This window comes from Ustilago hordei, assembly GCF_900519145.1.
Source record: "Ustilago hordei strain Uho2 genome assembly, contig: UHO2_contig_01, whole genome shotgun sequence".
In the NCBI taxonomy this organism is placed as follows: domain Eukaryota; kingdom Fungi; phylum Basidiomycota; class Ustilaginomycetes; order Ustilaginales; family Ustilaginaceae; genus Ustilago; species Ustilago hordei.
The window spans coordinates 2,730,283-2,757,119 of record NW_024545270.1 but is presented as its reverse complement, the minus strand read 5'-3'; the positions used below and the strand labels follow the sequence as shown (position 1 = coordinate 2,757,119).

The window sequence follows — 26,837 nt, the reverse complement described above, 5'->3', positions numbered from 1 at the left end:
ACCCTAACCCTAACCCTAACCCTAACCCTAACCCTAACCCTAACCCTAACCCTAACCCTAACCCTAACCCTAACCCTAACCCTAACCCTAACCCTAACCCTAACCCTAACCCTAACCCTAACCCTAACCTAACCCTAACTGTTTCCTGATGTCCGAAGGTGGTTCTTAGCAAACCAGTGGTCCAGATATCAATAGAACCAAAGGCAGTCGTCCACTGTGGTCTGGGGATCACCTCAAGCATAGTTGACACACTGGACACTCGTGTCGATGCCACCAATCCATATTCACACCAGACCTTTGGTGTCATCAGCAAGTTCACATAGTTATTGATTGTGCTGAGCTACCTCTGGATGGAGTGTCCAACAGTGGTCAGTCAAAATCTGCAATAGCATCATCACAACTACAGATTCAAACAAGAAAAGTAATAGAGATGGCTCTACTGCATATCTTGTGAAGAATCACAATACCACAAGTGCTGTCACTTAACTCGACAGAATCAGTAATAGTATTGTTACAACTACCGATCTCAGGTTTCAGGTGCATGACCTCTGACATTTAGCATATACTTCAACTCAATCGACACCTGTGATCCTCGATTTCTGATGCACACTCTTCAACTATAACTCACCGTTGACTAAAGCGGATCACGTCGGAACTCGGACACGCTTATTTGCGAAGCGGAGGAAAAAGTGTTTCACTGAGAACGAACGTGTGCTGAAGCTGCAAGAGAAGAATTATGAGGCGAGTTGTGACCAAGATCAACAACACTTCGCAAGCTATCATCACTGTACTTACCCTTAGACCTGATATCAATTAGCGAGTGGTGGAACAACGATGGAGCAACAGCTGGCAGCATGTCTTGAAGCAACGCTGTCTGCGGATGCTGCGATCAGGACACAAGCCGAATCCCAACTAGAATCCTTCCGCTCCCCCGAACACGACCCTCAAGGTCAAGCCGGACTAGGGTTCACCAAGGTGTTGCTGGACCCGTCTTCTCCCATCCATATACGACAATCCTCCGGTATTGCTCTTCGCAAGTACATCACAGCACGATGGTCACCCTACTTCGACGGCTTCCTGGGTGCTGCCGTCGACGTGTCAGTCAAACAGCAGGTCCGAGTAGCTTTGCTCAGCGGACTGTCGGATCCTGTTCGCAAGATCCGACTAGCTACATCATATGCCATCTCCACCATCGCAGGACCTGACTACCCCGACGAGTACCCAGATCTCCTCCCTTACATCCAACAGCTTCTGCAACAAGGAGAGCCGAACGGTTTGCACGGCGCCATGGCACTCTTGTCCGAGTTTGTCCGTGTCGAGATGGACGAGATTCAGCTCATTCAGGTCGCGAAGGAGATCTTGCCAGCTCTGGAACAGGCCTTGGTGCAAGAGGAGCGCCACAATGCATACATTCGAGCCAGATGCGTTCTCGTCTTTCGCCAATGCCTGACAACTCTCTTCATGGTCAGGGAGACTTACCCGGACGTGGTCAAGCAGGCATCTCAGACTATGCTTCCCCGCTGGCTTACCCTGATGCAGTCTTTGCTTGAGCGGGATGCTGCACAGCAACTTGGCTCAGGCCTGCAACAGGGATGGGGTACGCTTGCACTCCGCAACGAGATCTTCAAGGCGCTCAAAGTCGCCGCCATGTTCCGTGCACAATTCAAGTCCCACCTGCACACATTCATCCAGTCCTCGATAGCAAACCTCGTCTCACTCTTGCCGCCTTTCCGACAGTTATACCTTTCCAACTCTTCCGAACTCGATGCACCATCGTCCGAAGAAGGCGACGACGATGTTGCTTGCGACATTCCAACGTTGGCATGCTACATCTTCGACTTCATCAACGAAGCTTCGCGCGGTGACCGGTGCCGCGACCTCTTCATCAGTGGAGGCACAGGTGGCCGTGGCCAGGAGACTGACTTGCTTCGACAGCTGATCAGCTTATTGCTTGTCTACATTGACATGACCGTCGAGGACGAGGAGAACTGGGCCACCGATGCCAATGCATTTATTGCCGACGAAGATGACGAGACGTTCGCATACAGCTTGCGAATCGCTGCTGCCGACTTGCTCGGCATGCTCATCGAAGACTTCCCTATCCCTGCGCTCCGCTCCATTGGTCAGCAATTCCATCAGCTCGTTCAGCAGGCCAACAATGACAAAGTCAACGGCGATCAAGACTGGTGGAAGGTTCATGAGGGAGTCTTGACTGCGGTCGGAAGCAATGCTGACGCCATAAGCGAGATCACCGAGACTCAGCCCGAAGCCAAGCAGGCTCTTGATCTTGAATGCATCTTTGCCACCGTCGTTCTGCCCAATGTTAGCAACGATGCCCCCCCTTTCTTGCAAGGTCGTGGCTTTGTCTTTGCCTCTCAGTTTGCCACTGCCCTTCCTTCTGAGCTTGCCGTCCAGTTCCTCGACTCTGCAATCAATGCCATCGAGTCCGACAGTGCCTCGCTTCCTGTCAAGATCTCGGCGGTGCGCACCGTCAAGAACTTCTACCGACATTTGCCCTCCAGCATCGTGGGTCCTTTGGCACCTCGCATCGTGCAGAAGCTCGGGCCCTTGCTTACACAAGCCTCCGAGGACACGCTTATACTCATCATCGAGACTATTCAGGCGGTTGTTGTTGAAGAGACAGAGAGTGGCGAAGCAACAACAACAGGGCTGGTCGAGCCGGCCATCATTGGCGAGATCGTCAGAGCAGCTCTTCAAATCTGGGCACCAAACGCCAAAGACATCGTCCTGCTCTCCGTCATCTCGGACCTGTTAGGGTTGTTAGCCGGGTCAAAGCAAACAGGAGTACCTCAGGTCATTGTTGAGCAAAGTCTGCCTTTCTTGGCAGCTGCCATCGGCTTGAGCTTGCCAGAACAAGCCGATACTTCCACAGACGGAGAGCCTTCGGCGATTGCAGAGACCGCTGTGGAGCTCGCCAAGAGTGTGCTGGATGGCGCAAACCCCGCAGCTCTCCGCGGGGCTGTCAACTTCCTGTGTCCAAACCTCTTTAGGGTTCTCTCCGTTAGCGAGGACCGCGACGTGCTACAGAATGGGATTGAATGCTTGACTGTATTCGTCAAAAAGTGCACTCAGGAGCTGGTGGACTGGAAAGATCCAAGGACGCAATCAGCTGCAGTCGATCTGATGCTTCAGATCATCGCCAAATTGCTGGTGCCGACGAATGACTCTGAAAGCGGCGGCCTTGCAGTTGGCGATCTCGTCGTTGCGCTCTTGAGGAAGGCTGGCGACCGCATAGCGCACGTTCTGCCTCAACTGCTCAATGCTATGGTGCAGCGTCTTGCTACAGCGCAGACAGCAACTTTCTCGCAGTCGCTCATCGTTCCTGTCGCATATCTTTTGCACGACAATCATGAGCAGGCCAAGCAAATTATGGATCTTCTCGAAACCGTTCAGGTCGCACCATCAGCAGAGAATGCCGCAGCAGAAAGCGGCAACGGGCTCGAAGTGTTGTGCAAAAAATGGGTGGATAACGTCGAGACCTTCCAAGGCTTCTGGGCGCAACGCGTCAGTGCCCTCGCCCTGGCTAAGGTTCTCGATAGCCGACGACCCTTCCTAACGGCCACTAACGTCCGAGGCGACATTCTACCAGACAACTCTGGCATCATTCGAACACGCTCGCGCGCAAAGACGATGCCTCACCAGTACAGCAGTGTTCCGATGTTTGCCAAGATCGTCAAGGTGCTGCTCAAAGAATGGAGCTCAGCTTCTCGAGCTGGGGGCGGCGTTGCTGGTGGGAATAGGGAAGACGGAGCACGCACGCCCGAGACAGACGACGAGAATGGCGAATGGGATGACGAATACGATCCGCGCGCACAGGGCAAGGACGATTTTGCATTCCTGTCAGATATGCTTGGCCCTGGCGGTCTAGGTGCTCTGCAGAACGACGATGACTTCGGGCTCGAAGACGATGAAGACTTGAAGTCGGATCCAGTATACAACATGGACCTCAAGGTAAGTTGCTTGCACTAAGCGCAACGTATTCCAAGCACAGACTCACTGACTCAAAACATTGCTTCCGATTCTCTCTTTCAACGTCGTCTACCTTCTACAGAGCTGGTTATCGCAGTATCTGCAACACTTGGCACGGGCTGCTGGACGATCGGAGTTCCAGTCGCATCTCTCGCCACACTTGAATGAGGAGGAAGCATCGATGCTCAACTCAATTCTCGCATGATTTTCGCAAGAACTTGTCATTGCATCTTCAATGAATACCATCGATGGCAGCATCAACTAAAACGTGTGATGACCATTACGCCACACTGCTACCACTACTACAAGTCTCATCTCTTGATATAAAGCTCTCCTTTGATTGCTGATGTGTTTCATACGGATCCATCTTTGAAGCGCTCAATCGATGGTGAGCTGAGCATCGACCTGCTCAAAGGAGTCGAAAAAGTGTTTGAAAAGCTGGATCTTGTACTCGACGTCTTTGGTACCACAGGTCTCGCGGATCGAGTGCATGGACAGCTGAGGGTTGCCAAGGTCGAGCGTTCGGATGCCGAGCTTGCTTAACATAGGACCGATGGTGGAGCCACAGGGCATGTCGTTCTTAACGACGAACGACTGGAGCGGAACCTGGGCACGCTGAGCAATGCGTCGAATGAGGAAAGCAGTGGGACCAGTGGTGGCATACCTCTGCTTGACGTTGGTCTTGATGACGGGACCCTGGTTGATCTTGGGTCGGTGGTTCTCCTCGTAGTAGGAAGGATAGTTGGGGTGGAATCCGTGGGCCATGTCCGAGGAGAGCAGGAAGGAGCGAGCGATGGCCTGCTCGTAGACGTTGGAAGCAGCAGGTGTCGATACCGACGAGGACGAGACCGGAAGAGCCACAAGTCGCTGAATGAGACTGGGGAGCATGTTGGACTCTGCACCGTGTGTAGAGACGGATCCGACCTCCTCATTGTCGAAAAGAGCGATGGCACGAATCGACGAAGAAACGTTGAGCGAGTCGGCGGATGAAAGCGAGTCGATGAGAGCCTCTGTAGCGCAGAAGCAGGACATCTGATTGTCGAGCCTTGGCGAGTGGATGAACTCGTTGTTGATGCCACCGATCGAGGCAGGCTGTGTGTCGTAAAGGCTCAGCTCAAAGTCCTGGATCTGTTCGACAGAGATGCCGAGCTCCGCAGCGAGCAAGTCAAGAAGGACAGGGTGGTGCTTCTCGGCCATGACGGGAGATCCAACTGCCTGTGGTGTCACCTTGGCAGCCTCATCAGCGCGCTTGTTGAGCTGCTCAGTTGCAAGACCGAGAATGGGCACGGTGTTGTCCTCAACGTTGAACTTGAAAGCTTCGTTGACCGTGCGGTTGAGGTGAATAGCAAGGGTGGGAATTCGGAGGATGGGTCGCTTGATGTGAACAAGCTTACCAGTGAAGGCATCATGCTTCTTGGAGTCAGACACAATGACGCGACCTGCAACACCAAGATCACGGTCAAACCACGAAGCCCAGATACCGCCACCGTAGGTTTCGACACCGCACTGGAGGTACCCTTCCTTGGCCTTGCGCGAAACAGGCTTGATCTGGAAGTTGGGCGAGTCAGTGTGGGCACCGACGATGTGAACACCGTTGCCAGGCTCGTACTTGGCACCGACAGCAAAAGCAACAATAGCAGACTGGTTGCGAGTGAAGTAGTACTTGCCGCCTCGCTTGACCTTGTTGTCCCAAAGCTCGTTCTCCTTGACTCGCTCGAATCCGGCTGCATCGAGCATGGCCGAGGTGGTGGCTACAGCGTGGAAGGGAGTGGGGCTGGCATCGACGTATTCGAGGAAGCGACGAGCAGCGGCCATGTCATCGTGCTTTCCGCTCTTGTCATTGGCAGCGGCGGCACTGGCCGAGCCAGCGGTGGAGGTAGCAGCAGTGCTCATGGTGGAGGAGGAACGAGAAGCGATACTAACCTTGCTGAGCCGGAGAGAGGCAGCAGAGACGAGCTTAAACAGGACGTGCGCCGACAGTTTGATGAAGCTGACTAAAGTCGATCGAGGGCGAAAGGCTTGCCTCGATGCGTGAGAAGATGCTGAGCGAGATGAAAGGGATCGTGGAGAGCTGATGGCAAGTGCCTGATGTCTCCCGCCGGCTTGACGAAGGATGTCGTGCGGTCAAAAAAGGTATGTGTATGTGCATTGACCAAAGCTTCTCAAAGCCGGAAACAACACCGTCCGAGCTGCCGTTGTGGTTGCCGGAAAAGAAATGCACGTGCAGCACGTGACTTTGTTGCGTGCGTGTCTGAGTCAGCTTGCTCAGCCAGCTCAGCTCCTTCTTCCTCTCCTCCATCATCAACCTGCTGCCTCGTGCCCCTCACCACAGGTGCTTTTGTTCACCCGTCCTCGTCCCTCGTCAAGCATGGCGCCGGGCTCGGCAAGAGAGAGGGTGGAGGCTGGAAGCGGGAGGGAGGAGGGGAGGGAGAGAGGCGAGGTGAGACTGGTAGGAGGCACACCTCGGAAAGAAGCGCAATTGCAACAGGCACGGTTGCGGCGCCCGAGGAAGTGGTCGAGGGGGAAGGACTGAAGGCACTTCGCACAAGTCTTGCAGGCAGCTGCTACCCTAGCCTCTGCCCCCATCACTGCCGCGACGGCCGCCTCGGCTCCCAACCCAACACCTCCTCTCCCCCCGACGACCTTCCTCACCGAGGATTCTCCTGCATTTCGCGGCCTGCAGCAGCAGCTCGACGACCAGACATCTGCCCTCTCCGACATTGCCGCCTCCCTCCAGCAACTCCTTACCTCGTCGCGCAACCCCGAGCCTCAGCTCCCTCCGCCAGTAGCTGAAACGCTCGCCTCCGCCACGCTTCCCGGGTCTGCGCTCGGTGCACCCCTCCCAGGTGAGTCCGACATGGACCGCATTTTCTCCTGGCTCTCGCGGGAAGTTGTCCAGCAGGTCATCGACAACACTCTTCCACCACAGGACCTGGGCAGACTGCGCAACCCTGACTCGCTTCCAGTCGATGACGAGCACGAGCACGCTGTCCTGGTCAATGGCGTCCTCATCAAGTCTGTCCCATCCACGGATTCTACCTCCTCCACCCGCCACTTCACCAAGCTCATTCCCGACGTCCGCTGCTTCGCCGAGGCCTGGACTGTCTACACTTGCATCTGAGCCTGCGCCACCAACGACCCCAACCTCGGTGCTGGCCTAGGAGCCTTCCTCCTTCACGTCATCCAGACCGACTGGATGCACATGTGGTTGTCGGTTGCCTCCTATGTCCTTGCCACCTGCCGACGACGCTTTGGCCATGCCTCCGCAGCCTTGTGGGCCCAGCAAGACCAGGCCGCGTGGAACCAGCACCTCAGCACTGCCACCTCCTTCCGCCCTCTCCCCAAGTCCTCCACACCAGGCGGCACCAATCGCCAAGCCGACACCCAGCCGAATGGGCCACCCTCCAAGCGCCAGAAGGGCCTCGAGGTGTGCTTCCGGTACAATGGCGGTGGCTGCCCCGAGGGTGATGCGTGCTGGCGGCAACACGAATGTAGTGGTTGCGCCGGCCACCACAGCGTCAAGGACTGCCCACGACTCCGCCCAAGCGGCGATGCCAAGGTGCCCAACAGGGCTTGATGGCCTGGTGAGTCCCACACCCCTTTCCCACACGGCTCCTGACCTAAAGCCTGCAAAAAGACCCCCTCCGCTGCAGGGCTCGGCACGGCACATTGATGGTCCTGCGGGACCTCCCGATCTCAGCACCCCTCTGCTGCAGGGCTTGGCCCAGCTCTTTGGTGACTCTGCGGGTACGCCCGTCTTTGGAACCCCTCCGCTGCAGGGCTCGGCACGGCCTGTCGCCTTACCGGTGGGTTTAGGCAAGACAAGAACCCCTCCGCTGCAGGGCTTGGCACGGCTCTTCAACTCGGTCCTGTCAGCCCTCGATGTCCCATCAGCTGACCGGTGCCTCTCTCTCCTTCTCAATGCGTGGTCACACAACCCAGGACTGCGCCCCAACACCTCCTTCGCTGATGCCGTCTTTGACCCAGCCTTGCAGCCCGCAAGGCACAGCTCCATGCAAGAGTGTGCCTTTGCGTGGTCCACCCTTCTCAATCTCTACCCAGATCCCATCTACCATCGCCAGCTCCTCGGCATGATTGAGCACGGCTGCCTACTTGGTTACGACGGGCCGCTGCGCAATGCCGACCGCCGCAGCGACAATCTTCCCATCTCATCAGTCGGTCACAGTCACCTTCAGAAGGAAATTGCTGCACGCTTGGCCGAGGGTCGCCTCTCCATCATACCAGCCAGCACCAACCTTGTTGAGTCACCTATTGGGGTGGTGCCCAAACCCCGCTCAACCAAGCTGCGCACCATCCACCACCTGTCTCACCCCCGCCGCCCGACGGCTGCCACTCTTCCCTCCGTCAATGCCGGTATCTCCCCAGGCTTCATTCGGATCCGGTACGAAGGCCTGCAGGACCTCCTGGCCTTTGTCAGCCGGAACCCGGGCTGCCTCCTCTGGAAAGGCGACCTGGAGGACGCTTTCCGGCACGTGGTGACAGCTGAGCGTGATTCGCACCTCCTCGGCTTCAGCTACAACGGCGTCCGCTATCGCGAGAACGCGCTGACCTTCGGGGGCAGCAGCTCCCCATGGCTCTTCAACCTGGTCGCCGAGTTCCTCCACTGGCTCGTCGCAGCTTGCCTCCCCGCTGACTGGCCTGTCAATCATTACCTGGACGACACCTTCGGCGCTGTCCCAGTTTCGCACACCACCCATGCCCTCCTACCCATACACATCCTCGCCCTGGCAGCGAATGCCCTGGGCCTTCGGCTCTCACCCAAAAAGACCTTTGGCACCTCCACCAGGCTCGAAGTCCTGGGCATCGAAATTGACACAGTTGCCCAGACCGTTGGCATCACTGACGACCGACGCCACCACATCTTGGCGCAATGCCACAGCCTCCTGCAGCACCATTCCGTGGACCTGCTCGACATGCAATGGATTGCCGGCCTCCTACAGTTCGTGTCTCAGGTCTTCCCATGCGGAAAAGCCTTCCTTCGCCGCCTCTATGACACCACTCGCCGTGCTCTCCCCGGCAAACATCACCTGACCCGGCTGGCTCGCTTGGAGCTCCTCTGGTGGTGCAACATCCTCGAGCGTTGGTCTGGCACCAGCGTCCTCTCCCCCTCGCCGCTCACGGCAGCACACATCTGGACCGATGCTTGCCCGAAGGGTTACGGCGGCTATCTTGGGCTCGACACCTCTCCCACTGCTGTCTTTGCCAAGATTGTCCCTCGTCGCCATCGCAGGAAGAACATCCGCTTCCTGGAAGCTCTCGCTGTCCTTGAAGCTCTACGATGCTTCCTTCCTCTTTGGTCGGGTCCCACCCTCGTGGTGGTGCATGTCGACAACGAGAATGTCGAGCATGGCCTCCGCTCGGGACGTTCCCGTGACCCGCTCACCCAACGTCTCCTGCGGGAAATCTTCGGCCTCTGCCTCAAGCACGACCTCACCATCCGGCCACAGTGAGTCTCTTCTACTGACAATGTCCTGGCTGACCTCCTTTCCCGCCGTCACTTCCTCCGTATCCAGCAGCTGTTCCCTCGCGCGCACGATGCGCTATTCTCCCACCCGGCATGCGCACCAGCTCTGCAGGTCCACCGCCTGGCGTCGCCTCCAGCCTTGGCGTCTCCGCCCGTGCTGCCAACCTCCTGTGGCACGGCCTTGCCGCCAGCACCCGCCGCCGTGCCGGGGGCACCCCCTCGTCCTTCCAGTCCTTCTGCCTCCAACACTTCGGGTTCGGCACTTCCTGTTTCCCAGCCACGAGCCTCCACCTGCTGGAGTGGCTCGCCCACCTCTCCAGCCTTGGTCGCCCTTTCCACTCGGCCAAGCACGGGCTGGGAGCCCTCCGATCCCACCACATGGACCTTGGCCTCGACACCTCGGGTTTCTCCTGCGGCCGCCTCGAGCGTGCCTTGCGCGGCTATAAGCGCTTGCACGGTGTGGGCCACTTGGGCACTAAGCTCCCCATCACCTTGCCGCTCCTCCGCCAGGTCCTCCTCGCCGTGGGGAAGATGGCCGACCTCTTCCCCCGAGACCGCCTCGTCCTTCAGGCAGCCTTTGCCCTCGCCTTTGCCTGCTTCCTCCGCTCAGGCGAGCTGGTCTGGGACCGCGGCGTGGACCGTGCTACCATCCTCACAGTCTCCTCCATTGAGTGGGCATCTGCCCATGTTGTGCTCACCCTCCCTGCCTCCAAGACCGACCCTTTCCGGCAGGGTGTGCGTGTCGTTGCCCCAGAGGTGGGTGGTGTCGAGTGCCCAGTCGCTCGTCTCCGGCCCCTCTCCCAGGGTCGCCCCCCTTCAGCGCTGCTCTTCGGCCTTGGCCCTTCTGGCCTTGACCCTCTCCCCCGGTCTACCTTCGTCACCGTCCTCCGCCGTGCCATCCAGGCTTGCGGCCTCCCGGCGTCGCAGTATGCCAGCCACTCTTTCCGTCGTGGTGCAGCCACCTGGGCGTCGCAGCATGGCACCTCCACCGCCGACATCCAGTCACTCGGCCGGTGGAGCTCTGACTGCTCCCGCCGCTACATCGACAGGTCGGCTCAGGAGCGCCATGCTCTGGTCGCTTCGGCCCTCTTCTCTGTCCGCAACGGCCCCCTGGTTCCCAGCAGCCCTGCCTGGAGAGATCCAGGCCTGGCCTGAACCCGGTCCTCTGGCTCCCGACCCCATCGAGACCGCTCTCAGCTGCGCTGGCGCCTCGATGACCGGCTTGGCGGGCCGGGAGCCACCGAGCTTGAGCCCGCGTCTCGACCCCCGCAACCTGTTCTCTGTTTCTCCTCTCAGCCGTGCCCATGCCCGATCTGACTGAGCCAAGTGTGACTGGGATATAAAAAACCGGCATCGAAAAGCCTCCCAAAAATAGGGCTCATGGCAGATGTTGAAGAGGCCGTTGCTATAATACATGCTCTGATTGAACTCACGTCCTACTCAGATATCCCGCTTCCTACACGCAACTTGGTCTGACAACAGACTTTACGACGAAAATCATCTTGGTTTCGGACAAAGCAGTGGTATCTAGGGAATAATGAACAAAAACATAGATGAAGCAAAGCTGGCCTCGAAAGAATGTGACCGCCGCCTACAACTGCGCCTGTCGCTGCTTGACGTCAGACTCTTCGATGACAGATGGAGCGTACATCGAGGTGTACTTGCGCACCTTGCGACCCACATTCTGCTCTCGGCGGTCCTTGCCCTCTCGTCGGAATTGTGAGAGGTGGTCGATGTAGTCGGTAAGCTTGGAAGTCTGTGATAGCCAAAAGTTGGGATGAAGCGCCATGATTGGCACGGGCTTCTGATGCGACGACTTCTTGCGCAAGATCATGCCCATCTCCTCCATACGCGTGAAGGCCTGCGATAGTGTCGCTGCATTGATTGACTCGAGATACGAGAGCTCGCCCTGCGCGTACAAGGTCTTGCCCAGCAGCTGAGTGTGCTTCTCGAAATCCTTGGCCGCAAACCAGGGAAGCTTGTTTTGTGGGTAGCCCTTCATCTCGGCGCCTTGCGGGATGAGCGAAAGAAGCGAGACAGCTGCGAGCCAGTAGCCTTCGATGAAAGGCCAGATGAGGAAGAGGAAGGGATCGTAGTTTTCTCGACCGTTCTCTCGCTCTCGAGCACTCAACTCGATCGAGCCGCCTTGTTCGCGCTCGATGTCGGGGTGCTTCTCCAAGATGCCGTCCGCAACCATGCCGTCGACAGTGCGATCGACGTTGATCTCGAGCGAGTCGACACCAAAGACGAACTCGTTGCGCAACACGGATGAGATGAAGAGACATTCGCTCAAAAGGTCCTTCCTTGTCATTCTCTGCATCGGTGCTGTTCCACCTTGCTTGACCTTGGTATAGAGAGCTGCTGCAGCGAGCGACTCGGAAACAAAGATGTGAATGACCTGGTTGCGGTAGAAGCTGAGCTCGAAGCGTTTGACGGGAACGAAAGTGGGTTCCATGACGTCTTTCTCCTCGGCGATGAGACCCTTCATGACAGTGCTGAGAGCTCGATCGACAACTTCGCCCGTGTTCATGATACCAAAGTCGGCCACAGTAAAGCCTTTGTTGACGATGGCCAGACGCAACCAATCGACCCTGCGGATGAGCTCACTTCGCGAAACGCCTCGTCCTCGCAGAGCGAGGATCACAGTACCAATAAGGGCTGCTGGCATGACGACGGAGACCTTGTTGATGTCGGCAAGGACGCGATAGCCGAGAGCTTTGAGGAGCAGCACCTTGTGAACGTCGTTGTTGACTAGTTCGAGCTCTACCTTTTCATCCTTGTAGCCTGGCGCAGCTCTGCGCTCCTTCTGTTCCTTGATGAAGCCTTGCAGCGACCATGGCGCGTCGAAGCGGATGTCGATACGACCCATCTTGAGCTGGAGCAGTGACGAGCTCCCCGACAGCAAGCCAAGCAGCGATTCAGCTTCTTTTGGCTTGCCAAGAAGCTCCGAAACGTACGTCTCTGACTCGATGACGGAGTCGTATTGTAAGCTGACAGGACAGATCCAGACATCGTCTGTTCGACCGTTGAGAAGCGCTTCGACCACGTACTTGAGAATACCAAGCTTGGGTGGCAGAAGTTTACCTGTTCGGGAGCGCGTGCCTTCGATGAAGCACTCGAGGTTCTTTCCACTCGCCAACAGGGTCTCGACGTATTCCTTGATCACGGCGGGGTAGAGTTGGTCGCCGGAGAAGGTTCGACGAATGAAGAACGCACCACCTTTGCGAAGGACATCGCCCAGAACGGGCAGATCGAGATTCTCTCCTGCAATGATGTGGGGCAACGCAATACCGAGGCGGAACATGAGCCACGAGACGGTGAGGTAGTCGATGTGTGACTTGTGGCAGGGCAGGAAGAGGATGCTCTGCTTGCGCTCAGCGGCGTAAGCAGCCACTCTGCGAAGTTCGAGCACCTGCGGAACACTGATGTGAATACCCTGATGGTACATTCGAGCCAAAATGTTGTTGACCGTCGCGGCGAAGAACTTGAGGAAAGAGAGCGAGTCGACGCGGGCGACACTGACTTGCAAGATGGCGAGCGCTTCATCTCTGAGCTGTTTTTCGATCTGTCGCTTCTTGCGCTCCTTGAAGATGGCGAGGTTCTTTTGCGTCTTTGTGGGACCCGTCGGCAGAAGGGGCGGTTGCTCGGGTAGAAGGTGGTCGACACGACTGGAAGCGAGCTTGCGAATGCGTTCTTGCACTTGTTCGCTGTTGATGACGGTTCGAATGCTTTCCTCCGAACAGCCAGTGTACAGGATGGGTGCACCGATGTAGTTGGAGTAGCCACGCCAACCGGTTCCCTGGCCATAGGCTACGAATTGCTGCAGGAACTCGAACGGCGACTCGCGAAAGTGTGCCTTGTACGCAGCAACGACGTTGAGGTCGCCGAGTTTGTGCTCTTCTGATGTGAGGATGTCCGTCTTGTCAGCAAGATGTCGATCTTGACGACGTGATGAGCCCAAGTCGCAAAGCTGTCGAGTCAAAACGCCCTTCTCGCGCTTGAACGATGGAAGGCGAGCTTCAGAAGGCGGCTTTGATTTTGAGCCTGTGGAGTCGCCTTCAGCATTGTGAGACGGACCGGACGCCGCCGCGGCGTTTTCCTGAGTCTGATGGTTGCTCTTTCGTTGGGCTCCCATGGTGGGCGATTGAGCTCGTATCGAATGGCAGCAGGAGCAAGGAGGTTGGCGGTGCGGAACGGGCATATGAGCGCCAACCACGATAGGATAGAAAAGTCGCTATCCGCTCACTTCCGGCGGTTGGTTGCGCATGAACAAGAGATGGTGTGAGTCGATGGCTGAGGCTGAAAGCGAAGCTTTAGCGTACTCTGCGAATCTTTGAAAATGGCCACTTTTCGAAGGTGTAACTTATCTGTGTGTTGTTTCATCCGAACCCGAAAATCTCGTCTTCGTCTCTCCACACTTTGCTTGTCAGTGCTTCTGCCTGCTTTTACAAAGTTTGGGGCTTCGAGACGCGGGGAAAAAGGTTCGCGAACTGAATTTTCACGCATTCGGTGATTTCAAATGTTATATCGTGGTAGCTGACAACTAGGTTAATTCGCGCACGGGTCACACTCCACATGCTCTTTTTGAATGCGCAGTTTCATCTTTTGACACTCTTGACATCTCAGCTTTCTCGTGCAATCTTGGTTTCAGCTCACCATCAGCGACTTTGCAAACGTATACACTTTCGCAAAGATAGCTTCGTATCGTTAGCAAGCAATACCAGCAGCGCCGCAGATCCAACCTTGTGCCAAAGCGGCAGCAAGTCTCCGCACCAGCCCAGCAAACATGTCTGACGAAGAATTCATCATGGACGATGCGGCCGACGAGGATTACGACTTCGAATACGAGGAGGACGACGAAGTCGATGATGCCGATGCCGACATCGAGAACCTCTACTTCAATGCAAAAAGCATCAAGGAGACAGATCCGGACGGCGCGATACGAGAGCTCAAGGCGGTGGTAGAAGCCGAGAAAGAGAAAGGCGATTGGAGTTTCAAGGCGTTGAAACAGCAGACCAAGATCTACTTCCACCGCGGACGTCACGCAGAAGCGCTCGAAACGTATACAGAGCTGCTCTCGTACACCAAGAACGCGGTCACGCGCAACTACTCGGAAAAGTCCATCAACAACATCCTCGATTACGTCTCGAATGCTACAGATGTGGGCCTTTCGACGATGCAGTCCTTTTACGACGTCACCAAGTCAGCGCTCGATCACGCCAAGAACGAGCGACTCTCAGTCAAGACGGATCTCAAGCTAGCACGACTCTGGCTTGCTCGCAAAGAGTGGAATCGATTGGCGAAATCACTGAAGGAGTTGCGGGCATATTGCACAAGTCAAGATGGCACGGATGACCAGTCCAAGGGCACCATCCTGCTCGAGATCTTTGCACTCGAAATTCAAATGTATGGAGAAGTCGGCAACTTCAAGAAGCTGAAGGAGGTCTACAACTCCACCCTGCAAGTCAAGAGTGCCATCCCACATCCTCGTATCATGGGCGTCATCCGTGAGTGTGGTGGCAAGATGCACATGTCGGAAAAGAACTGGGCAGCTGCACAGGTCGACTTCTTCCAAGCTTTCCTCAACTACGACGAGGCCGGAAGTACGCAGCGAATTCAAGTGCTCAAGTACCTCGTTCTGGCACACATGCTCATGGGAAGCGATATCAATCCTTTCGACTCGCAAGAGACCAAGCCATATAAGAACGACCCCGAAATAGTGGCTATGACCAATCTCGTGGCAGCCTACCAACGCCGAGAGGTCCATGAAGCCGAGAAAATCCTACGCGAGAACAAGCGTACCATCCTCGAAGACTCTTTCATCAAAGCCTACATTGACGACGTACTTCGAGGACTGCGCACGCAATATCTCATCGATACAATCAAGCCTTACTCTCGCATCCAGCTTGGCTACTTAGCACAACAGCTCAACATCGGCGTCGACCAAGTCGAAGATTTGCTCATGTCGCTCATCTTGGACGAGAGTATCAAGGCACGGATTGATCAGGTGGGGCAGTACGTCGAACTTGATCGCAGTGCAAACAGCTCGGGTAAGCCACGCTACCAGGCGCTCAATAAGTGGAACTCGGAGCTGGATCGCATCGGCGCTTCGGTTCACAGCAAACATGTATCAGGCGCAGCTAGTGGATCGGGCAACATTGTTGGCGGCTCCTTCCTCCGCATGGGACTTGGTCTGGGAGGTATGCCGGCTGGGCTCGGCCCTTCCATCAGATGAGTTGTTGTCCTTTGCTCTTGTCCGTCGCCCATCGCATTCATGTATTTCTATCATTATCCTTGCAAATCATCTCCTGTCGATCACACGTCGAATTGAGGCTCAAATGCTCTGCTGTCTTGTGATGAGACTGACCATGGTTTGATTGATCGACTGACTAGCTGCTTTGATCTGAAGGACACAAATGACAGTGACCCGCGCAGAGACTATTGGAAGAGAGTTAGGCCGAAGCCTGGACAGCCTTGGGGTTGGCGCATGCATGCTTGCATCCGAAGCTAGGCAGAGCACGAGGGGTGGCAGAGGCAAGCAGCTTGTGCGCCTCTTTGACCTGGTACTCAGCAATCTCCTTCTGCTTACCATCAGGATCGACATTGTCCTGAGCATCAACGTCCCAACTGAGGAAGCTATTGGTCATGTTGGGCTCGAAAGTGGAGTCGATGATGCCGAGACGCTTGCAGTAGTTGGTTACCTTCGTCCAGTCGCGGGGCACTGTTGTGAACCGAAGCAGAAGGGTGAGCGACAATTTCAACCTACTAATTCGGAAGCGGAAGGAGAGGAATGAGGTGACCTACCATTGGCACAGTCGCGCGACATGTAGGCGAAGGAGCGCTCAAAGATGCGAGCATAGATAGGACTCTGCATGCTCTTTTTGAAGCGCTTGAAGTCTTCCCAAGCCTGCTGAGGCTGGGCGAAGAGGTCGTCGGCGGCACGCTTGACCGAGCGCATGAAGGCTCGTACTTTGTCGGGGTTCTGCTTGACAAAGCTGTCGTTGGCGATGTAGAGGATGGAGCAGAAGCAGCAGCATCCGAGCTCGGCAAGCTCATCGATGCGGAGCATCTTGACATCGGTCTTGGGTCGACCCTGTTGCTCGCACCAGGCTTCGAGCTCGACCTGGGAAACATGAGCGCGGACGTAAGAAGTAAGCATGGTAAGGGTCAGACCTTTAATTATAGGAAGCAGTGTGGGCTTGGTGATTTATGCTTACCATCTGCACGTTCTCGAGGCCGATGGCGGCGTCGACGCGGCCATCAATGATGGCTTCGGTTGCGTTCATGCCAACTCGCACAGCGGTGTAATCTTCTGGCTTCATGCCGAAGTGGCTGGTAAGTCTGTGCGATCCAAATGTAGTCAGTTGGCTGTTCTTCCAAAATGGGATCATAGTTTCGATTGCGAGAAATCAGCACTCACTCGTCGATCTGGATCTTGCCAAATTCGCCGACGTAGCCGATGCGCTTGCCACGAAGACTCTGGAAGTCGGTGGTAATACCGCTACCCTCGAGATAAATGATGCCTGTAGCAGGCTCGTCCATAAGCGTTCCAATGGAGGTGACGGGGTAGCCACGCATACCCTTGGCAGCAAGAGTGTGGATCATGGCCTTCAGACCCATGTCGGCTTTGCCAGTGCCGATGATTTCAGTCTTTGCGGAATAGAATGTATGAAGCAGCAGTGTGAGCCAGACCGATCCCGACAAAGTTGTCCCAAACACGATGTGATGTGTACTTACGACATCGCTGGGGTCGTTGGGCTCGATAATGGCGACTTTGATGCCCTCGTCGGCAAAGTAGCCCTAGGAAAAACGAGGATGAAAGTCAGGTTCATCGTTACGCGTGCAAGCTCGAGCTAGAATTGGTCGAGTTAGAATTGGCTGGCTGCAATGCTCACCTGAGACTGGGCGCGATAGACAGGAAGATGGTAAGGCACGGCTTGCCAGTTAGTCAAAAAGACAATCTTGTCGCTAGGCATTGTTGACCGCTATGATCGTGTAGCTTGACTGAGCGTGGGATAAGGTGTGAAGACGTGAGGATGGAAGCACTTGACACGCTGCTTTTATATATGCATGTCGTTCGAGTTCTCCTTGGACTGGCACGCATGCGAGAGCATTCGTTCAGAGTACCACCAGCCCTTCAGCACAGAGTGAGAGGACGAGGCATTCTCGATTTTACCCCCACGGTACTCCGTGCCGGCTTGCTTCCCGTCGCCTCATCCCACGCTCTTGTCCGCACTCTATGGTTCTTGGGTGGGGTGCGATGGCACGTTGAGGTTAATTTATGAGCTCGACGCTCGATTCTGCACGTGCAAGGGGGGGTCATAAGACTCTGAGTACGAAGCTGAAGTTGCTCCGTGCGAGGACCGGTCTGGTCAAGGCTTCATGTCCTCAGAAGTTAGTGCTCGAGTCGCATTGCAAATGCAGAGAGCCTGTTCGGCAAGTGTCGATGTTCGGTTGTCATGGGAGGATGCTTCTAGAAGCATCTTCTTGTCGCAGATGGATAGTGTGGCAGCAGATTACCACTTGACACTTTTCCAAGTCCCTGGTGGTGATGCACGAGCCATGAGATAGCTGAGCAGATTGCAAATGAGGTGCAGCAGAAGAAGAAAAGGAAGAGATGCTGGAAACATCCGCCTCGCTGACAGGTGTCGAGCGCACGTTATCGTGCATAGATCAGGCTTTAGTGGGATCAGGAGATTTCGGAAAAGAGTCGGTCGCCCTTGGATTGCGTTGGTTTGCAACCATTCGTTTTGAGTTGGCCTCAACACTTGCATTGTCTTCGGCGGTGGTTGAGAGTGTATGTCGCGATAGCATGTGATGCGCTTCTTGCGAGTTAAGCACTGCACAATCACTCGTCTGAAGGCCGAAGTGAAGTGCGCCTGACTGGACAAAGGACGATTGTTGTAGTCGTGTATTGCTGGTCGGCCCGATGGATCTTGCGATGCTCTCCGTTGATATGATCTGACCCGCTGCCTGTATCTCCTGAATGGGTTTGAAACCTATCACGACTGCAATGTCATCCTAAGAAGCTCAGCCTACGAGCGCACGCTGGCCTGGGATGACCAAAGCAAGAGCCAATTGACAGTGTCCTCAAGCGCTTGAAAGCAGCCTCAAACTATGCTTTCGGATGGTCTTCCGATAATTTGGCTCAAGATTTAACGCCATCAATCAAGCTCACTCTTCACACGTCGCATTTCAGCTTGTTGTCTGAGGCTGGTGACCATCTCTATCTCGAGGCAGCTCGAAGAAGGTGCTTTGATCTAAGCAGGATTGACTTCCTGGGACAAATAGCAAGCCGAAAGGCCAAGTGTGGGCAAGATTCATTCGAACCGCAATGTGACAGGCTCTGCTGCCGAAGGCATCGTCACAGCTGCTTACGGTCTAGATGGGAAAGAAGCGTTCCTGATAGTAAGCCACTTGCTCAAAGGCTCTTGTCGCTCAAGTCCGAACCTACAATGTCGACATCAGCAGGGAGTCAATGCACAACTTGAGAGAGCGCCACGACCGGGTTGGGATGACCAAGGCATCCTAATTCCAGGGTTCACTGTCGGCGCTCGCTTCGGACGGGTGCCCGAGGTGAACCAATTCAGAGGAGCCCCGCCGGCAAAAGGTGTCGTTCTCGACCAAAGACGAGCAAAGAATTGTAGAATCACAGGAAGCGGAGCAAGCGGAGCAAGCGGAGCAAGCGGAGCAAGCGGAGCAAGCACATGACCCAGTGTGCTCAAATGCAGTCATGTTGCTTGACGTCATTCACAACGGCCATTTTATTTATTTTTTGGCTGAGCGCTCTAAATTCTCCTCGATATAGTTGAAGATAGTTGAAGAGTTTTCGTTGATGATGATGGTTCTAAATACAAACGCGAGTCAAGGATTTCCAAGTCTTCGCCACTCGCGCATGCTTGCAACACACACACGCTTGCACTGCTGAGCTCCCTTTGTGCAAGCCTTTTACTTGGCCGTAAACACTACCTCCGTGGTCTCCATGCTTTGTGTGGCTTTGTCTACTTCAACTCCCCCCCTCAACAGTATATGTACCCTGTTCATTATGCTGTTGTTTTCAAGGTGTGACCTCCGTTCTTCAATACTGTCGCATAGCTTGGGGACCCCGTTTCGTACACCACTGCCGGTATTTGCAGGTGTAGCCCAGATCTTGCTTGCTGCATTGCCTGTCTCCCAATGGGCTTTGTGAGTATGTCTGCCAAGTTTCTTGTGGTGTCTACGTACTTGATCTGCACCCTTCCCTCTTGGACGTTGTTACGGATGAAGTGATACTTGGTGTCGATGTGCTTAAGCTTCCAGTGCTGTGCTGGGTCCTTACTAACCTGTATGCAACCAGTGTTGTCCGAGTAGACTGTCGGTGTGCCTGTGGCAATGCCAATTGAGCGTAGCAGCTGCTTGAGGAAGAGCACCTCACGTGTTGCTTCCGTGGCTGCAATGAACTCTGCCTCGACAGCAGACAATGACACACATCTTTGTGTCGCTGACTTCCAGGCTACTGGATTCCCATACACTAACGCCACTGACCCCGATGTGCTCCTTCTCTGTATGGTGGCATCGCTTGCCCAGTTTGCATCACTGTGTGCGACCAGTGGCTCTTGTGACTCACTTGCCCTATAAACCAATCCAACCTGCCTTGTGCTTTCGAGATAGCATAGGACCCTTTGTGCTGCCTGATAATGCTCCTGTGATGGTTCACACATGTGTCTAGCAAGAACACCCACAGTAAGGCTAAGGTCGGGCCGGGTGCTGTTGGCAACCCAGAGCAGCTTGCCAACAATCACCGGATACTCCCTCTGTTGTGCTGCACTTGTGACAAGGGTTCCCTCCAGTATGCTCTGCATTGGAACCATGGTCGGCTTTGTACATTTGTCCAGGTGCTTTGCCAGCACTTGGTCAATGTACCCTGACTGACTAATCATCATGGTGCACATTGCACGGTTTTGACTGATTTTGATGCCCAGGAAGTGAGAGACCTCACCACTATCTTCCATCTTCCATCTCTGACCAATCTGCTTCTTAACCTTTAGGACTGTTTCCAGCCGTGGTGCTATGACTAATGTGTCATCGACATAGATCACCACAATGGCCATATCTTCACCCTGTCCCTTGGTGTAGATGCAGGGAGCACACTCTACCTGGAAGAATCCCATGCATCACAAAGACCTGTTGAACTCCTGATTCCATTCTTGCCCAGACTGCTTTAGGCCATATAGGCCCTTAACTACCTTGTACACCTTGCTGGGTGCTACTCCTGATCCTTCCGGTGGCTTCATGTAGATTGCTTCCTTTAATGTGGAGTTCAAGTAAGCCATAGTGATGTCCAGAGCTTGCACTTCCCAGTTGTTCTGCACTGCCAGTGCTAAGATGGCTCTGATTGCTCCGAGAGGTGCTACTGGAGAGAAGGTTTCTTGGTAGTCGATCCCTTCTCTCTGTGTGAAGCCCCTTGCAACCAGTCGCGCTTTGTGCTTAACAGGTACACCATCAGCATCAAGCTTCAGCCGAAGCACAACCTTAGAGTCCACAAGTGGTACTCCTGGTGGTTGGTGCACCACCTCCCAAGTCCCCATTGCCTCAAGTCCTTCTAGCTCCTTTCGTATTGCCTCCTTCCAGAGCTGGGCGTCCTCACCATTCATTGCTTCCCCAAGCGTTGGGTCCAGGTTCAGTATTGCTGTGTTGGCGGCACCCACTGTGCTGTCTACGGCTGGTAGGAGATCCTCCACTGCGGTCTCTGATCTGGTCTCCTCCTCTACTATGGCTGGCGTGACACCCTCCTCCTCGACCTCCACGGTCACCATGGGCCTGACTGCCTCTTGTTGGCGATCACTCCATCCTTTGTCCTCATGGAACGTTGCTGAGTTGCTCCATTGAATTGACGCAGGCTGGTCCGGGTTGCAAAACTTCCATGCTTTGTGTTCGTCATCATACCCAATCATGATGGCTGGCTTTGCTCTAGCCCTGTACTTGCCTTGCTGGTCCTTCGGTTGAACATGAACCCATGCCAAGCATCCAAAGACTTGCAGCTGCTGGGCCAGCTTGTGTGTGGTGGTTCCATAAAAGACCTTGTGGGGGATGGTCTTGGTGGCTGACAGGGTAAGGTTCATAATGTGTGCTGCTGCTGTGATTGCATACAGCCACAACTCTCTGGGGCAAGCATGACCAATCAGCATCGAGCACATCTTTTCTTGGACCAATCTGATTGCTCTCTCCACCCGTCCATTTTGGATGCTGATCCCCGGGACACTCTTTTGCCACTTGAAACCCTCCCGAGTTTGCCAGTCTTCAGCTTCTAAGCTGCACCATTCTCCTCCATTGTCACTGCGGAGTGTTTTAAGTTTCCTGTCCGTTGCCCGTTCCATCCTGGCTATCCACCTCCTCAGTGCTGTGAGTGCAGCACTCTTGGTGCAGAGTGGTTCCACATAGATTAGAGAGGAGAAGTTGTCCACAGCAACTAGTGCATAGTGGTAGTTGGCGTGTCCTTTGAAATCTGTCATCAGGTCTACGTGTACCAGCTCTAATGGTGCTCCCATTCTTGCCGACTCTGATTGGCCCATCCATGCTCGAGTCTGTTTTCCTTGGCTGCACGTGTTACAGCACTTCGACTCATGTTCCATTTCCTCATCAGTACCTAGGTAATGAGCCCAGATTTGTCTCGTTTTGTCTCATCCTGGGTGTCCAAACCTCTCATGCCATAGGTAGCTGTCTCGATGCTTTGTGTCCTTATTGCCCTCTGGGGCATTATCTAGTTTTCCTGTGTTCTGGTTGTCTGCTGGGATGTTGTCTAGTCTTTCTGTGTTCTCGTTGTCCTCTGGGACATCATCTCGTGTTTCCTCCAGCTCCAAAGCCAGTGCTTGTCCTCGCACTTTGAAGTGACCCTGTCTTCTGTCCCTTTTGAATTGTACTTGGGTACCATTGTTCTGCTTTATGGTAGTTCCAAATTCGTCAAAGATTACTCGTGCACCATTCTCGATCAAGCCTTGTACAGACAATAAATTAGCATTCAGTTTCGGTACATAAAGCACATCCAATAGTTGGATGGTGGCCTCACCAACCCAAAGGGAGGCATCTCCTATAGCCTTCACCTGAAGCTTTTCGTCCCCTGCCATACTGATTTGGCCAACCTTGTTCATCGAGGTGAGCAGCATTCTCTCATCATTTACCATATGATGGGTTGCACCTGAATCGATGATCCAGGTGTCGCATGCTGATCGCTCGCCCCTGTCAACCACTAGGAAGGTGCACCCGAGTTCCTAGTGATTCACCTCTTGTGTCATATGGGCAACAGGTTCACTTGTGCCTGGTGCATTTGTGCAATTTCGAGCAATGTGATTTGGTCCTCCACAAGCGTAGCACTTTGGAGGGGCCAAGGGATTGCGAGGATCGCACCTGCCCCTGGGTCCTTGCTCTGCCTGGTTGGCGCTCCCCTGTTCCGCACTTGTGGCGACCCTTGCTGCTCCTCTAATACGGCCAGTGATCTCACCATCCTGCTGTTTCTTGGCGAGCACGTGGTAGGCTTTGTCATACTTACAGTCTGGTCTGGCCATATTCAGTGCATTGACGGTGTTGGCATAGAACCAATCTTGAGCCATGCAGTGATAGAGAGTTGATTTCTTGAGGTCCTCATCGAAACGCTTTCTGAGGCGTGCCGCATCGTTCCAGATTGAATTGAGTTCCTTGCCTAGCCTGACAACGTCTCGATTGTGCAAGCGCACTGTGTGGATACGATCCTGCAGTCCTGCTCGCTTTACAGTGTCATTTAGTGTTAGTGCCTTCTTGAGTTTGGCATAGAGTGTGCTGCCAAGTTGAACTTCTTCATCTGCCCCTCTGATGGTGTAGGTGTCGATGCAGCTATCCAGGCTGTTATTGCAGCAGGCGTGGATGAGGCCCACGAGTGCCTTGTCTAGGTCTTCATCGTATTCCTTGCTCCCGGGTACAATGGTACTGTACAGGATTTCCTTCGCATTGTGCACTCTCTGGAGGCAGTCGATAAAGGTGGGTTCCCAGGTGTGCCAATTGCTATCGCTGAGCTTCTTGATGTGAGCAATGGAGCTTGATACGTCCTTGGGGATCTTTTCGGTCTCCCCGCGTGGAGCTTGGTTGCTAATGTTGACCAGACCCATGGCCCATACTATTGCTTCCTCTGCCGTTAGTGCTGGGTTTGCTAACTGGAGGATTCTGACTACCTGCGTGAGCCATCCTTCCTCTCGTCCATTTCCTGCAGTCGCTTGATCATCATCTCTTCCCATCTGTCCAGCTCTTGTCGATGGTGGCATTGCACCAAGCTTCAGACTCTTAATCAGTTGAAGATAGTTGAAGAGTTTTCGTTGATGATGATGGTTCTAAATACAAACGCGAGTCAAGGATTTCCAAGTCTTCGCCACTCACACACGCTCGCAACACACGCACGCTTGCACTGCTGAGCTCCCTTTGTGCAAGCCTTTTACTCGGCCGTAAACACTACCTCCGCGGTCTCCACGCTTTGTGCGGCTTTGTCTACTTCAACTGATATCCCGCCTGGACTTAATCGCACGAAACAAAACCGAAATTGTATATACATAACACGAACAAACTAAGTGGATTGCAGGCAAAGACCTGTGAGGCCCCCGAAGCTTGACAAGGAGGCTCCCGGCCCGCTGCAACAGGGGCCAGTTGAGTGCAGAAACGAGCGGAAAGGGAGGGTGTACAGGGAGGGCAAATAACAACGAACCAGGCTGCTAATAGTACGCCTGGCTTTGGTGGAGATGAAGGTAGTGAAGAGAGGAGCGGAGAAGCGAAATGATGTTGTGAAGAGCGGAGCGGAGAAGCGGAAGAATTCGATTGTTGAGTCCAGCCGAGACACGCAGGCCTTCATGACTGATCACGTGATGCATTAAATTCTCCGAATAGAAAAGCGTCATCCTGCCTGCCGTTTTCTGCGCCGCCGTCTTTGCCAGTCTTCAACATCGCAATCGCATCAGACTTTCTTGACCTTCAAAGCCAGTCCATTGCAGGAGAAGTAGTACAACCGGAAGAATGAAAATAAAGACAGAAGACTCTGAAGAGGGACGAGTGTGCGACGGCAAACAGTAAAAGGAGCTGGTCAGGCGAGGCTTGAAGAACGCTGATTCTCGGTTAGCGAAGGGGCGGGACAGGGAGCAACTTTCGAACGGTCGGCGACTTGGCTCAAATCGGCGGTCAAAACAATCCCGTTGGAAGAGCAGCAGTTTTGCGCGGCCTCTGCTCGATTGAACCACGCTGCTCTGACCACACTTGGTGTAAGTTTGTGCATGAGGCCGTGTTTGAGGCAGCAAATGAGAGTCGAGGTCGATCTGGGGAAGCTCAAGCCTCGTCAGCCCATCCGAACATCCGGAGTTGGAGGGAAGCAAACCGTTCTTGACAAAGCCGACAAGGGGGTTCTTTATAAATGAGCGCTTCATACCGTCTATCTTCTTCCTAGCAGGCTTTCCCCTCCTTCTTTTGCTTCCTCTGTCATCACCTGCTGCTGCGCGATATATCCATGATGGACGAAAAGAAAGCAGCTGGCGGCTCTCCGACCCACTCGTCTTCACCTGGTGACGCTCGAGTCAACACCGATACCCAGCCTTCCGAGTCCGGTCAGGCTCATGCCCACTTCAACGCCGAGAAGCTTGACAGGACCTTGACCAGTATGCGAGCCGACGGCAAGATCGAGATCACCGAGCAAGACTGCTACGATGAGTTAGGCTACAATTTCTCATCTTTCAAGAAGTGGACTATCCTTACCGTCATCTTCTGGATCCAGGTCTCGATGAACTTCAACACCTCGCTTTACTCCAACGGTCTTAACGGTATTTCGGAAGAGTTTGACGTCAGCCTGCAAGCTGCTCGATGTGGTGCGATGATCTTCTTGGTTGCCTACGCCTTCGGTTGTGAGCTCTGGGCTCCTTGGTCGGAGGAGCTTGGACGCAAACCCATCCTCCAGCTCAGTCTTTTCCTCGTCAATGTCTGGCAGCTTCCTGTTGCGTTGGCCCCGAACTTTGCCTCCGTCATGGTCGGTCGATTCCTTGGTGGTCTCTCGTCTGCTGGTGGTTCCGTTACTCTCGGAATGATTGCCGACATGTGGGATGCCGAGAGCCAGCAACATGCTGTCGCCTACGTCGTTTTCTCCTCGGTCGGCGGTTCGGTGTTAGGTCCTGTTGTAGGTGGATTCGTTGAAGCCAACCTCGGCTGGCGATGGACCATCTGGATTCAGCTCATCTTTGGTGGTGCCATCCAGTTGATTCACCTCTTCTTTGTTCCGGAGACACGATCTACCATTATGATGGATCGTATCGCAAAGAAATGGCGCAAATCGGGCAAGAACGCCAACATCTATGGTCCCAACGAGCTTTTTCCCTTCAAGGAGCGCTTCTCTTTCAAAGAAGTCCTCGTCACATGGATTCGACCTTTCCGCATGTTCTTGACAGAGCCCATCGTTTTGGTTCTCTCGCTCCTTTCCGGTTTTAGTGACGCTCTTATCTTTATTTTCTTGCAGTCCTACTCGCTCGTGTACAAGCAGTGGAACTTCAGCACCGTCGACATCGGTCTGTCCTTCTTGCCTTTGCTGGTTGGTTACTTTATTGGCTATGCAATCTTTGCAGTTGCAATTGGACAACAGAAAAAGGTCAGGGCGGCAAGACCGGACAGCGAGCACGCGCAATTTGAGTCGCGTCTCTGGTGGCTGCTTTTTACCGCCCCTTTGCTCCCCGTCGGTTTGATCGGTTTTGCTTGGACCTCAGTAGGTCCTCCCGTCCACTGGATTGGTACGATGGTATTCGCTGCGCTCATAGGCTGTAGTAACTACGCTATTTACGGCTCGACGATTGACTATATGATAGCTGCCTATGGTCCCTACTCGGCTTCAGCAACAGGAGGAAACGGTTGGTCTCGAGACTTTTTGGCGGGTGTCTTAACCGTACCTGCTACGCCATTCTACACCAACATTGGACGATCTAAAGGCCGGAATCTCGAGTATGCTTCGACCATCTTGTTCTGTGTTGCTACTGTATTGGTTGTGGCGGTGTACGTCATCTACTGGAAAGGACCTGTTTTGCGAAAGCGATCTCCATTCGCCCAGCAGCTCGATGCCGAGCGAAAGGGTGCTGCCACACACGATGGACACAAAGACCGATTGACGGGAGCGCCTAAGCGACCAATGACGGGTCTTGGCTCTCGCAGCAACTCGTACTACATGTCGCAGAGCGCTGCTTCACGCAACGCTTCTCGCAACGCTTCTCGAAACCCGTCGAGGAACGCTTCGCGAAACGTATCGCGAGCCAACTCCTTTTTGGCCGACAACAGCAGTAGCGAGGTGCCAGCTAGGACTGCATAGACGTCGCTGACTCAGGTTAGGGTTAGGCATATGTCG

General features: G+C 54.5%; 8 protein-coding genes across 8 annotated transcripts; 4 read left to right on the top strand and 4 right to left on the bottom strand.

Moving 5' to 3' along the window:
- Window positions 1–834: 834 nt before the first annotated feature.
- Window positions 835–4,195, top strand: UHO2_00748 (related to KAP114 - Member of the karyopherin-beta family, nuclear import; the record flags this gene model as incomplete). The annotated part of the gene is made up of 2 exons (XM_041557368.1): window positions 835–3,972; window positions 4,073–4,195. The coding sequence occupies 2 exons, from the start codon at window positions 835–837 to the stop codon at window positions 4,193–4,195; spliced, it is 3,261 nt and encodes a 1,086-aa protein (XP_041413302.1).
- A 173-nt stretch (window positions 4,196–4,368) lies between these two features.
- On the bottom strand, window positions 4,369–5,883 carry UHO2_00747 (putative aspartyl aminopeptidase; the record flags this gene model as incomplete). The annotated part of the gene is made up of 1 exon (XM_041557367.1): window positions 4,369–5,883. One exon carries the CDS (start codon window positions 5,881–5,883, stop codon window positions 4,369–4,371), a length of 1,515 nt encoding a protein of 504 aa, XP_041413301.1.
- Window positions 5,884–6,358: 475 nt separating this feature from the next.
- On the top strand, window positions 6,359–10,630 carry UHO2_00746 (uncharacterized protein; the record flags this gene model as incomplete). Its single annotated transcript, XM_041557366.1, has 5 exons — window positions 6,359–6,430; window positions 6,548–7,093; window positions 7,178–7,549; window positions 7,644–9,457; window positions 9,580–10,630. 5 exons carry the CDS (start codon window positions 6,359–6,361, stop codon window positions 10,628–10,630), a joined length of 3,855 nt encoding a protein of 1,284 aa, XP_041413300.1.
- A 436-nt stretch (window positions 10,631–11,066) lies between these two features.
- On the bottom strand, window positions 11,067–13,610 carry UHO2_00745 (related to bacterial glycerol-3-phosphate acyltransferases; the record flags this gene model as incomplete). The annotated part of the gene is made up of 1 exon (XM_041557365.1): window positions 11,067–13,610. One exon carries the CDS (start codon window positions 13,608–13,610, stop codon window positions 11,067–11,069), a length of 2,544 nt encoding a protein of 847 aa, XP_041413299.1.
- A 651-nt stretch (window positions 13,611–14,261) lies between these two features.
- UHO2_00744 (putative COP9 signalosome complex subunit 2) lies at window positions 14,262–15,710 on the top strand (the record flags this gene model as incomplete). The annotated part of the gene is made up of 1 exon (XM_041557364.1): window positions 14,262–15,710. The coding sequence occupies one exon, from the start codon at window positions 14,262–14,264 to the stop codon at window positions 15,708–15,710; it is 1,449 nt and encodes a 482-aa protein (XP_041413298.1).
- Window positions 15,711–15,927: 217 nt separating this feature from the next.
- Window positions 15,928–17,451, bottom strand: UHO2_00743 (putative thiamine biosynthesis protein nmt1; the record flags this gene model as incomplete). The annotated part of the gene is made up of 6 exons (XM_041557363.1): window positions 15,928–16,196; window positions 16,280–16,598; window positions 16,693–16,816; window positions 16,896–17,125; window positions 17,213–17,275; window positions 17,371–17,451. 6 exons carry the CDS (start codon window positions 17,449–17,451, stop codon window positions 15,928–15,930), a joined length of 1,086 nt encoding a protein of 361 aa, XP_041413297.1.
- A 2,067-nt stretch (window positions 17,452–19,518) lies between these two features.
- UHO2_00742 (uncharacterized protein) lies at window positions 19,519–23,745 on the bottom strand (the record flags this gene model as incomplete). Its single annotated transcript, XM_041557362.1, has 4 exons — window positions 19,519–20,610; window positions 20,701–22,051; window positions 22,154–22,690; window positions 22,859–23,745. 4 exons carry the CDS (start codon window positions 23,743–23,745, stop codon window positions 19,519–19,521), a joined length of 3,867 nt encoding a protein of 1,288 aa, XP_041413296.1.
- A 1,226-nt stretch (window positions 23,746–24,971) lies between these two features.
- UHO2_00741 (uncharacterized protein) lies at window positions 24,972–26,801 on the top strand (the record flags this gene model as incomplete). The annotated part of the gene is made up of 1 exon (XM_041557361.1): window positions 24,972–26,801. The coding sequence occupies one exon, from the start codon at window positions 24,972–24,974 to the stop codon at window positions 26,799–26,801; it is 1,830 nt and encodes a 609-aa protein (XP_041413295.1).
- Between the last annotated feature and the right edge of the window lie 36 nt (window positions 26,802–26,837).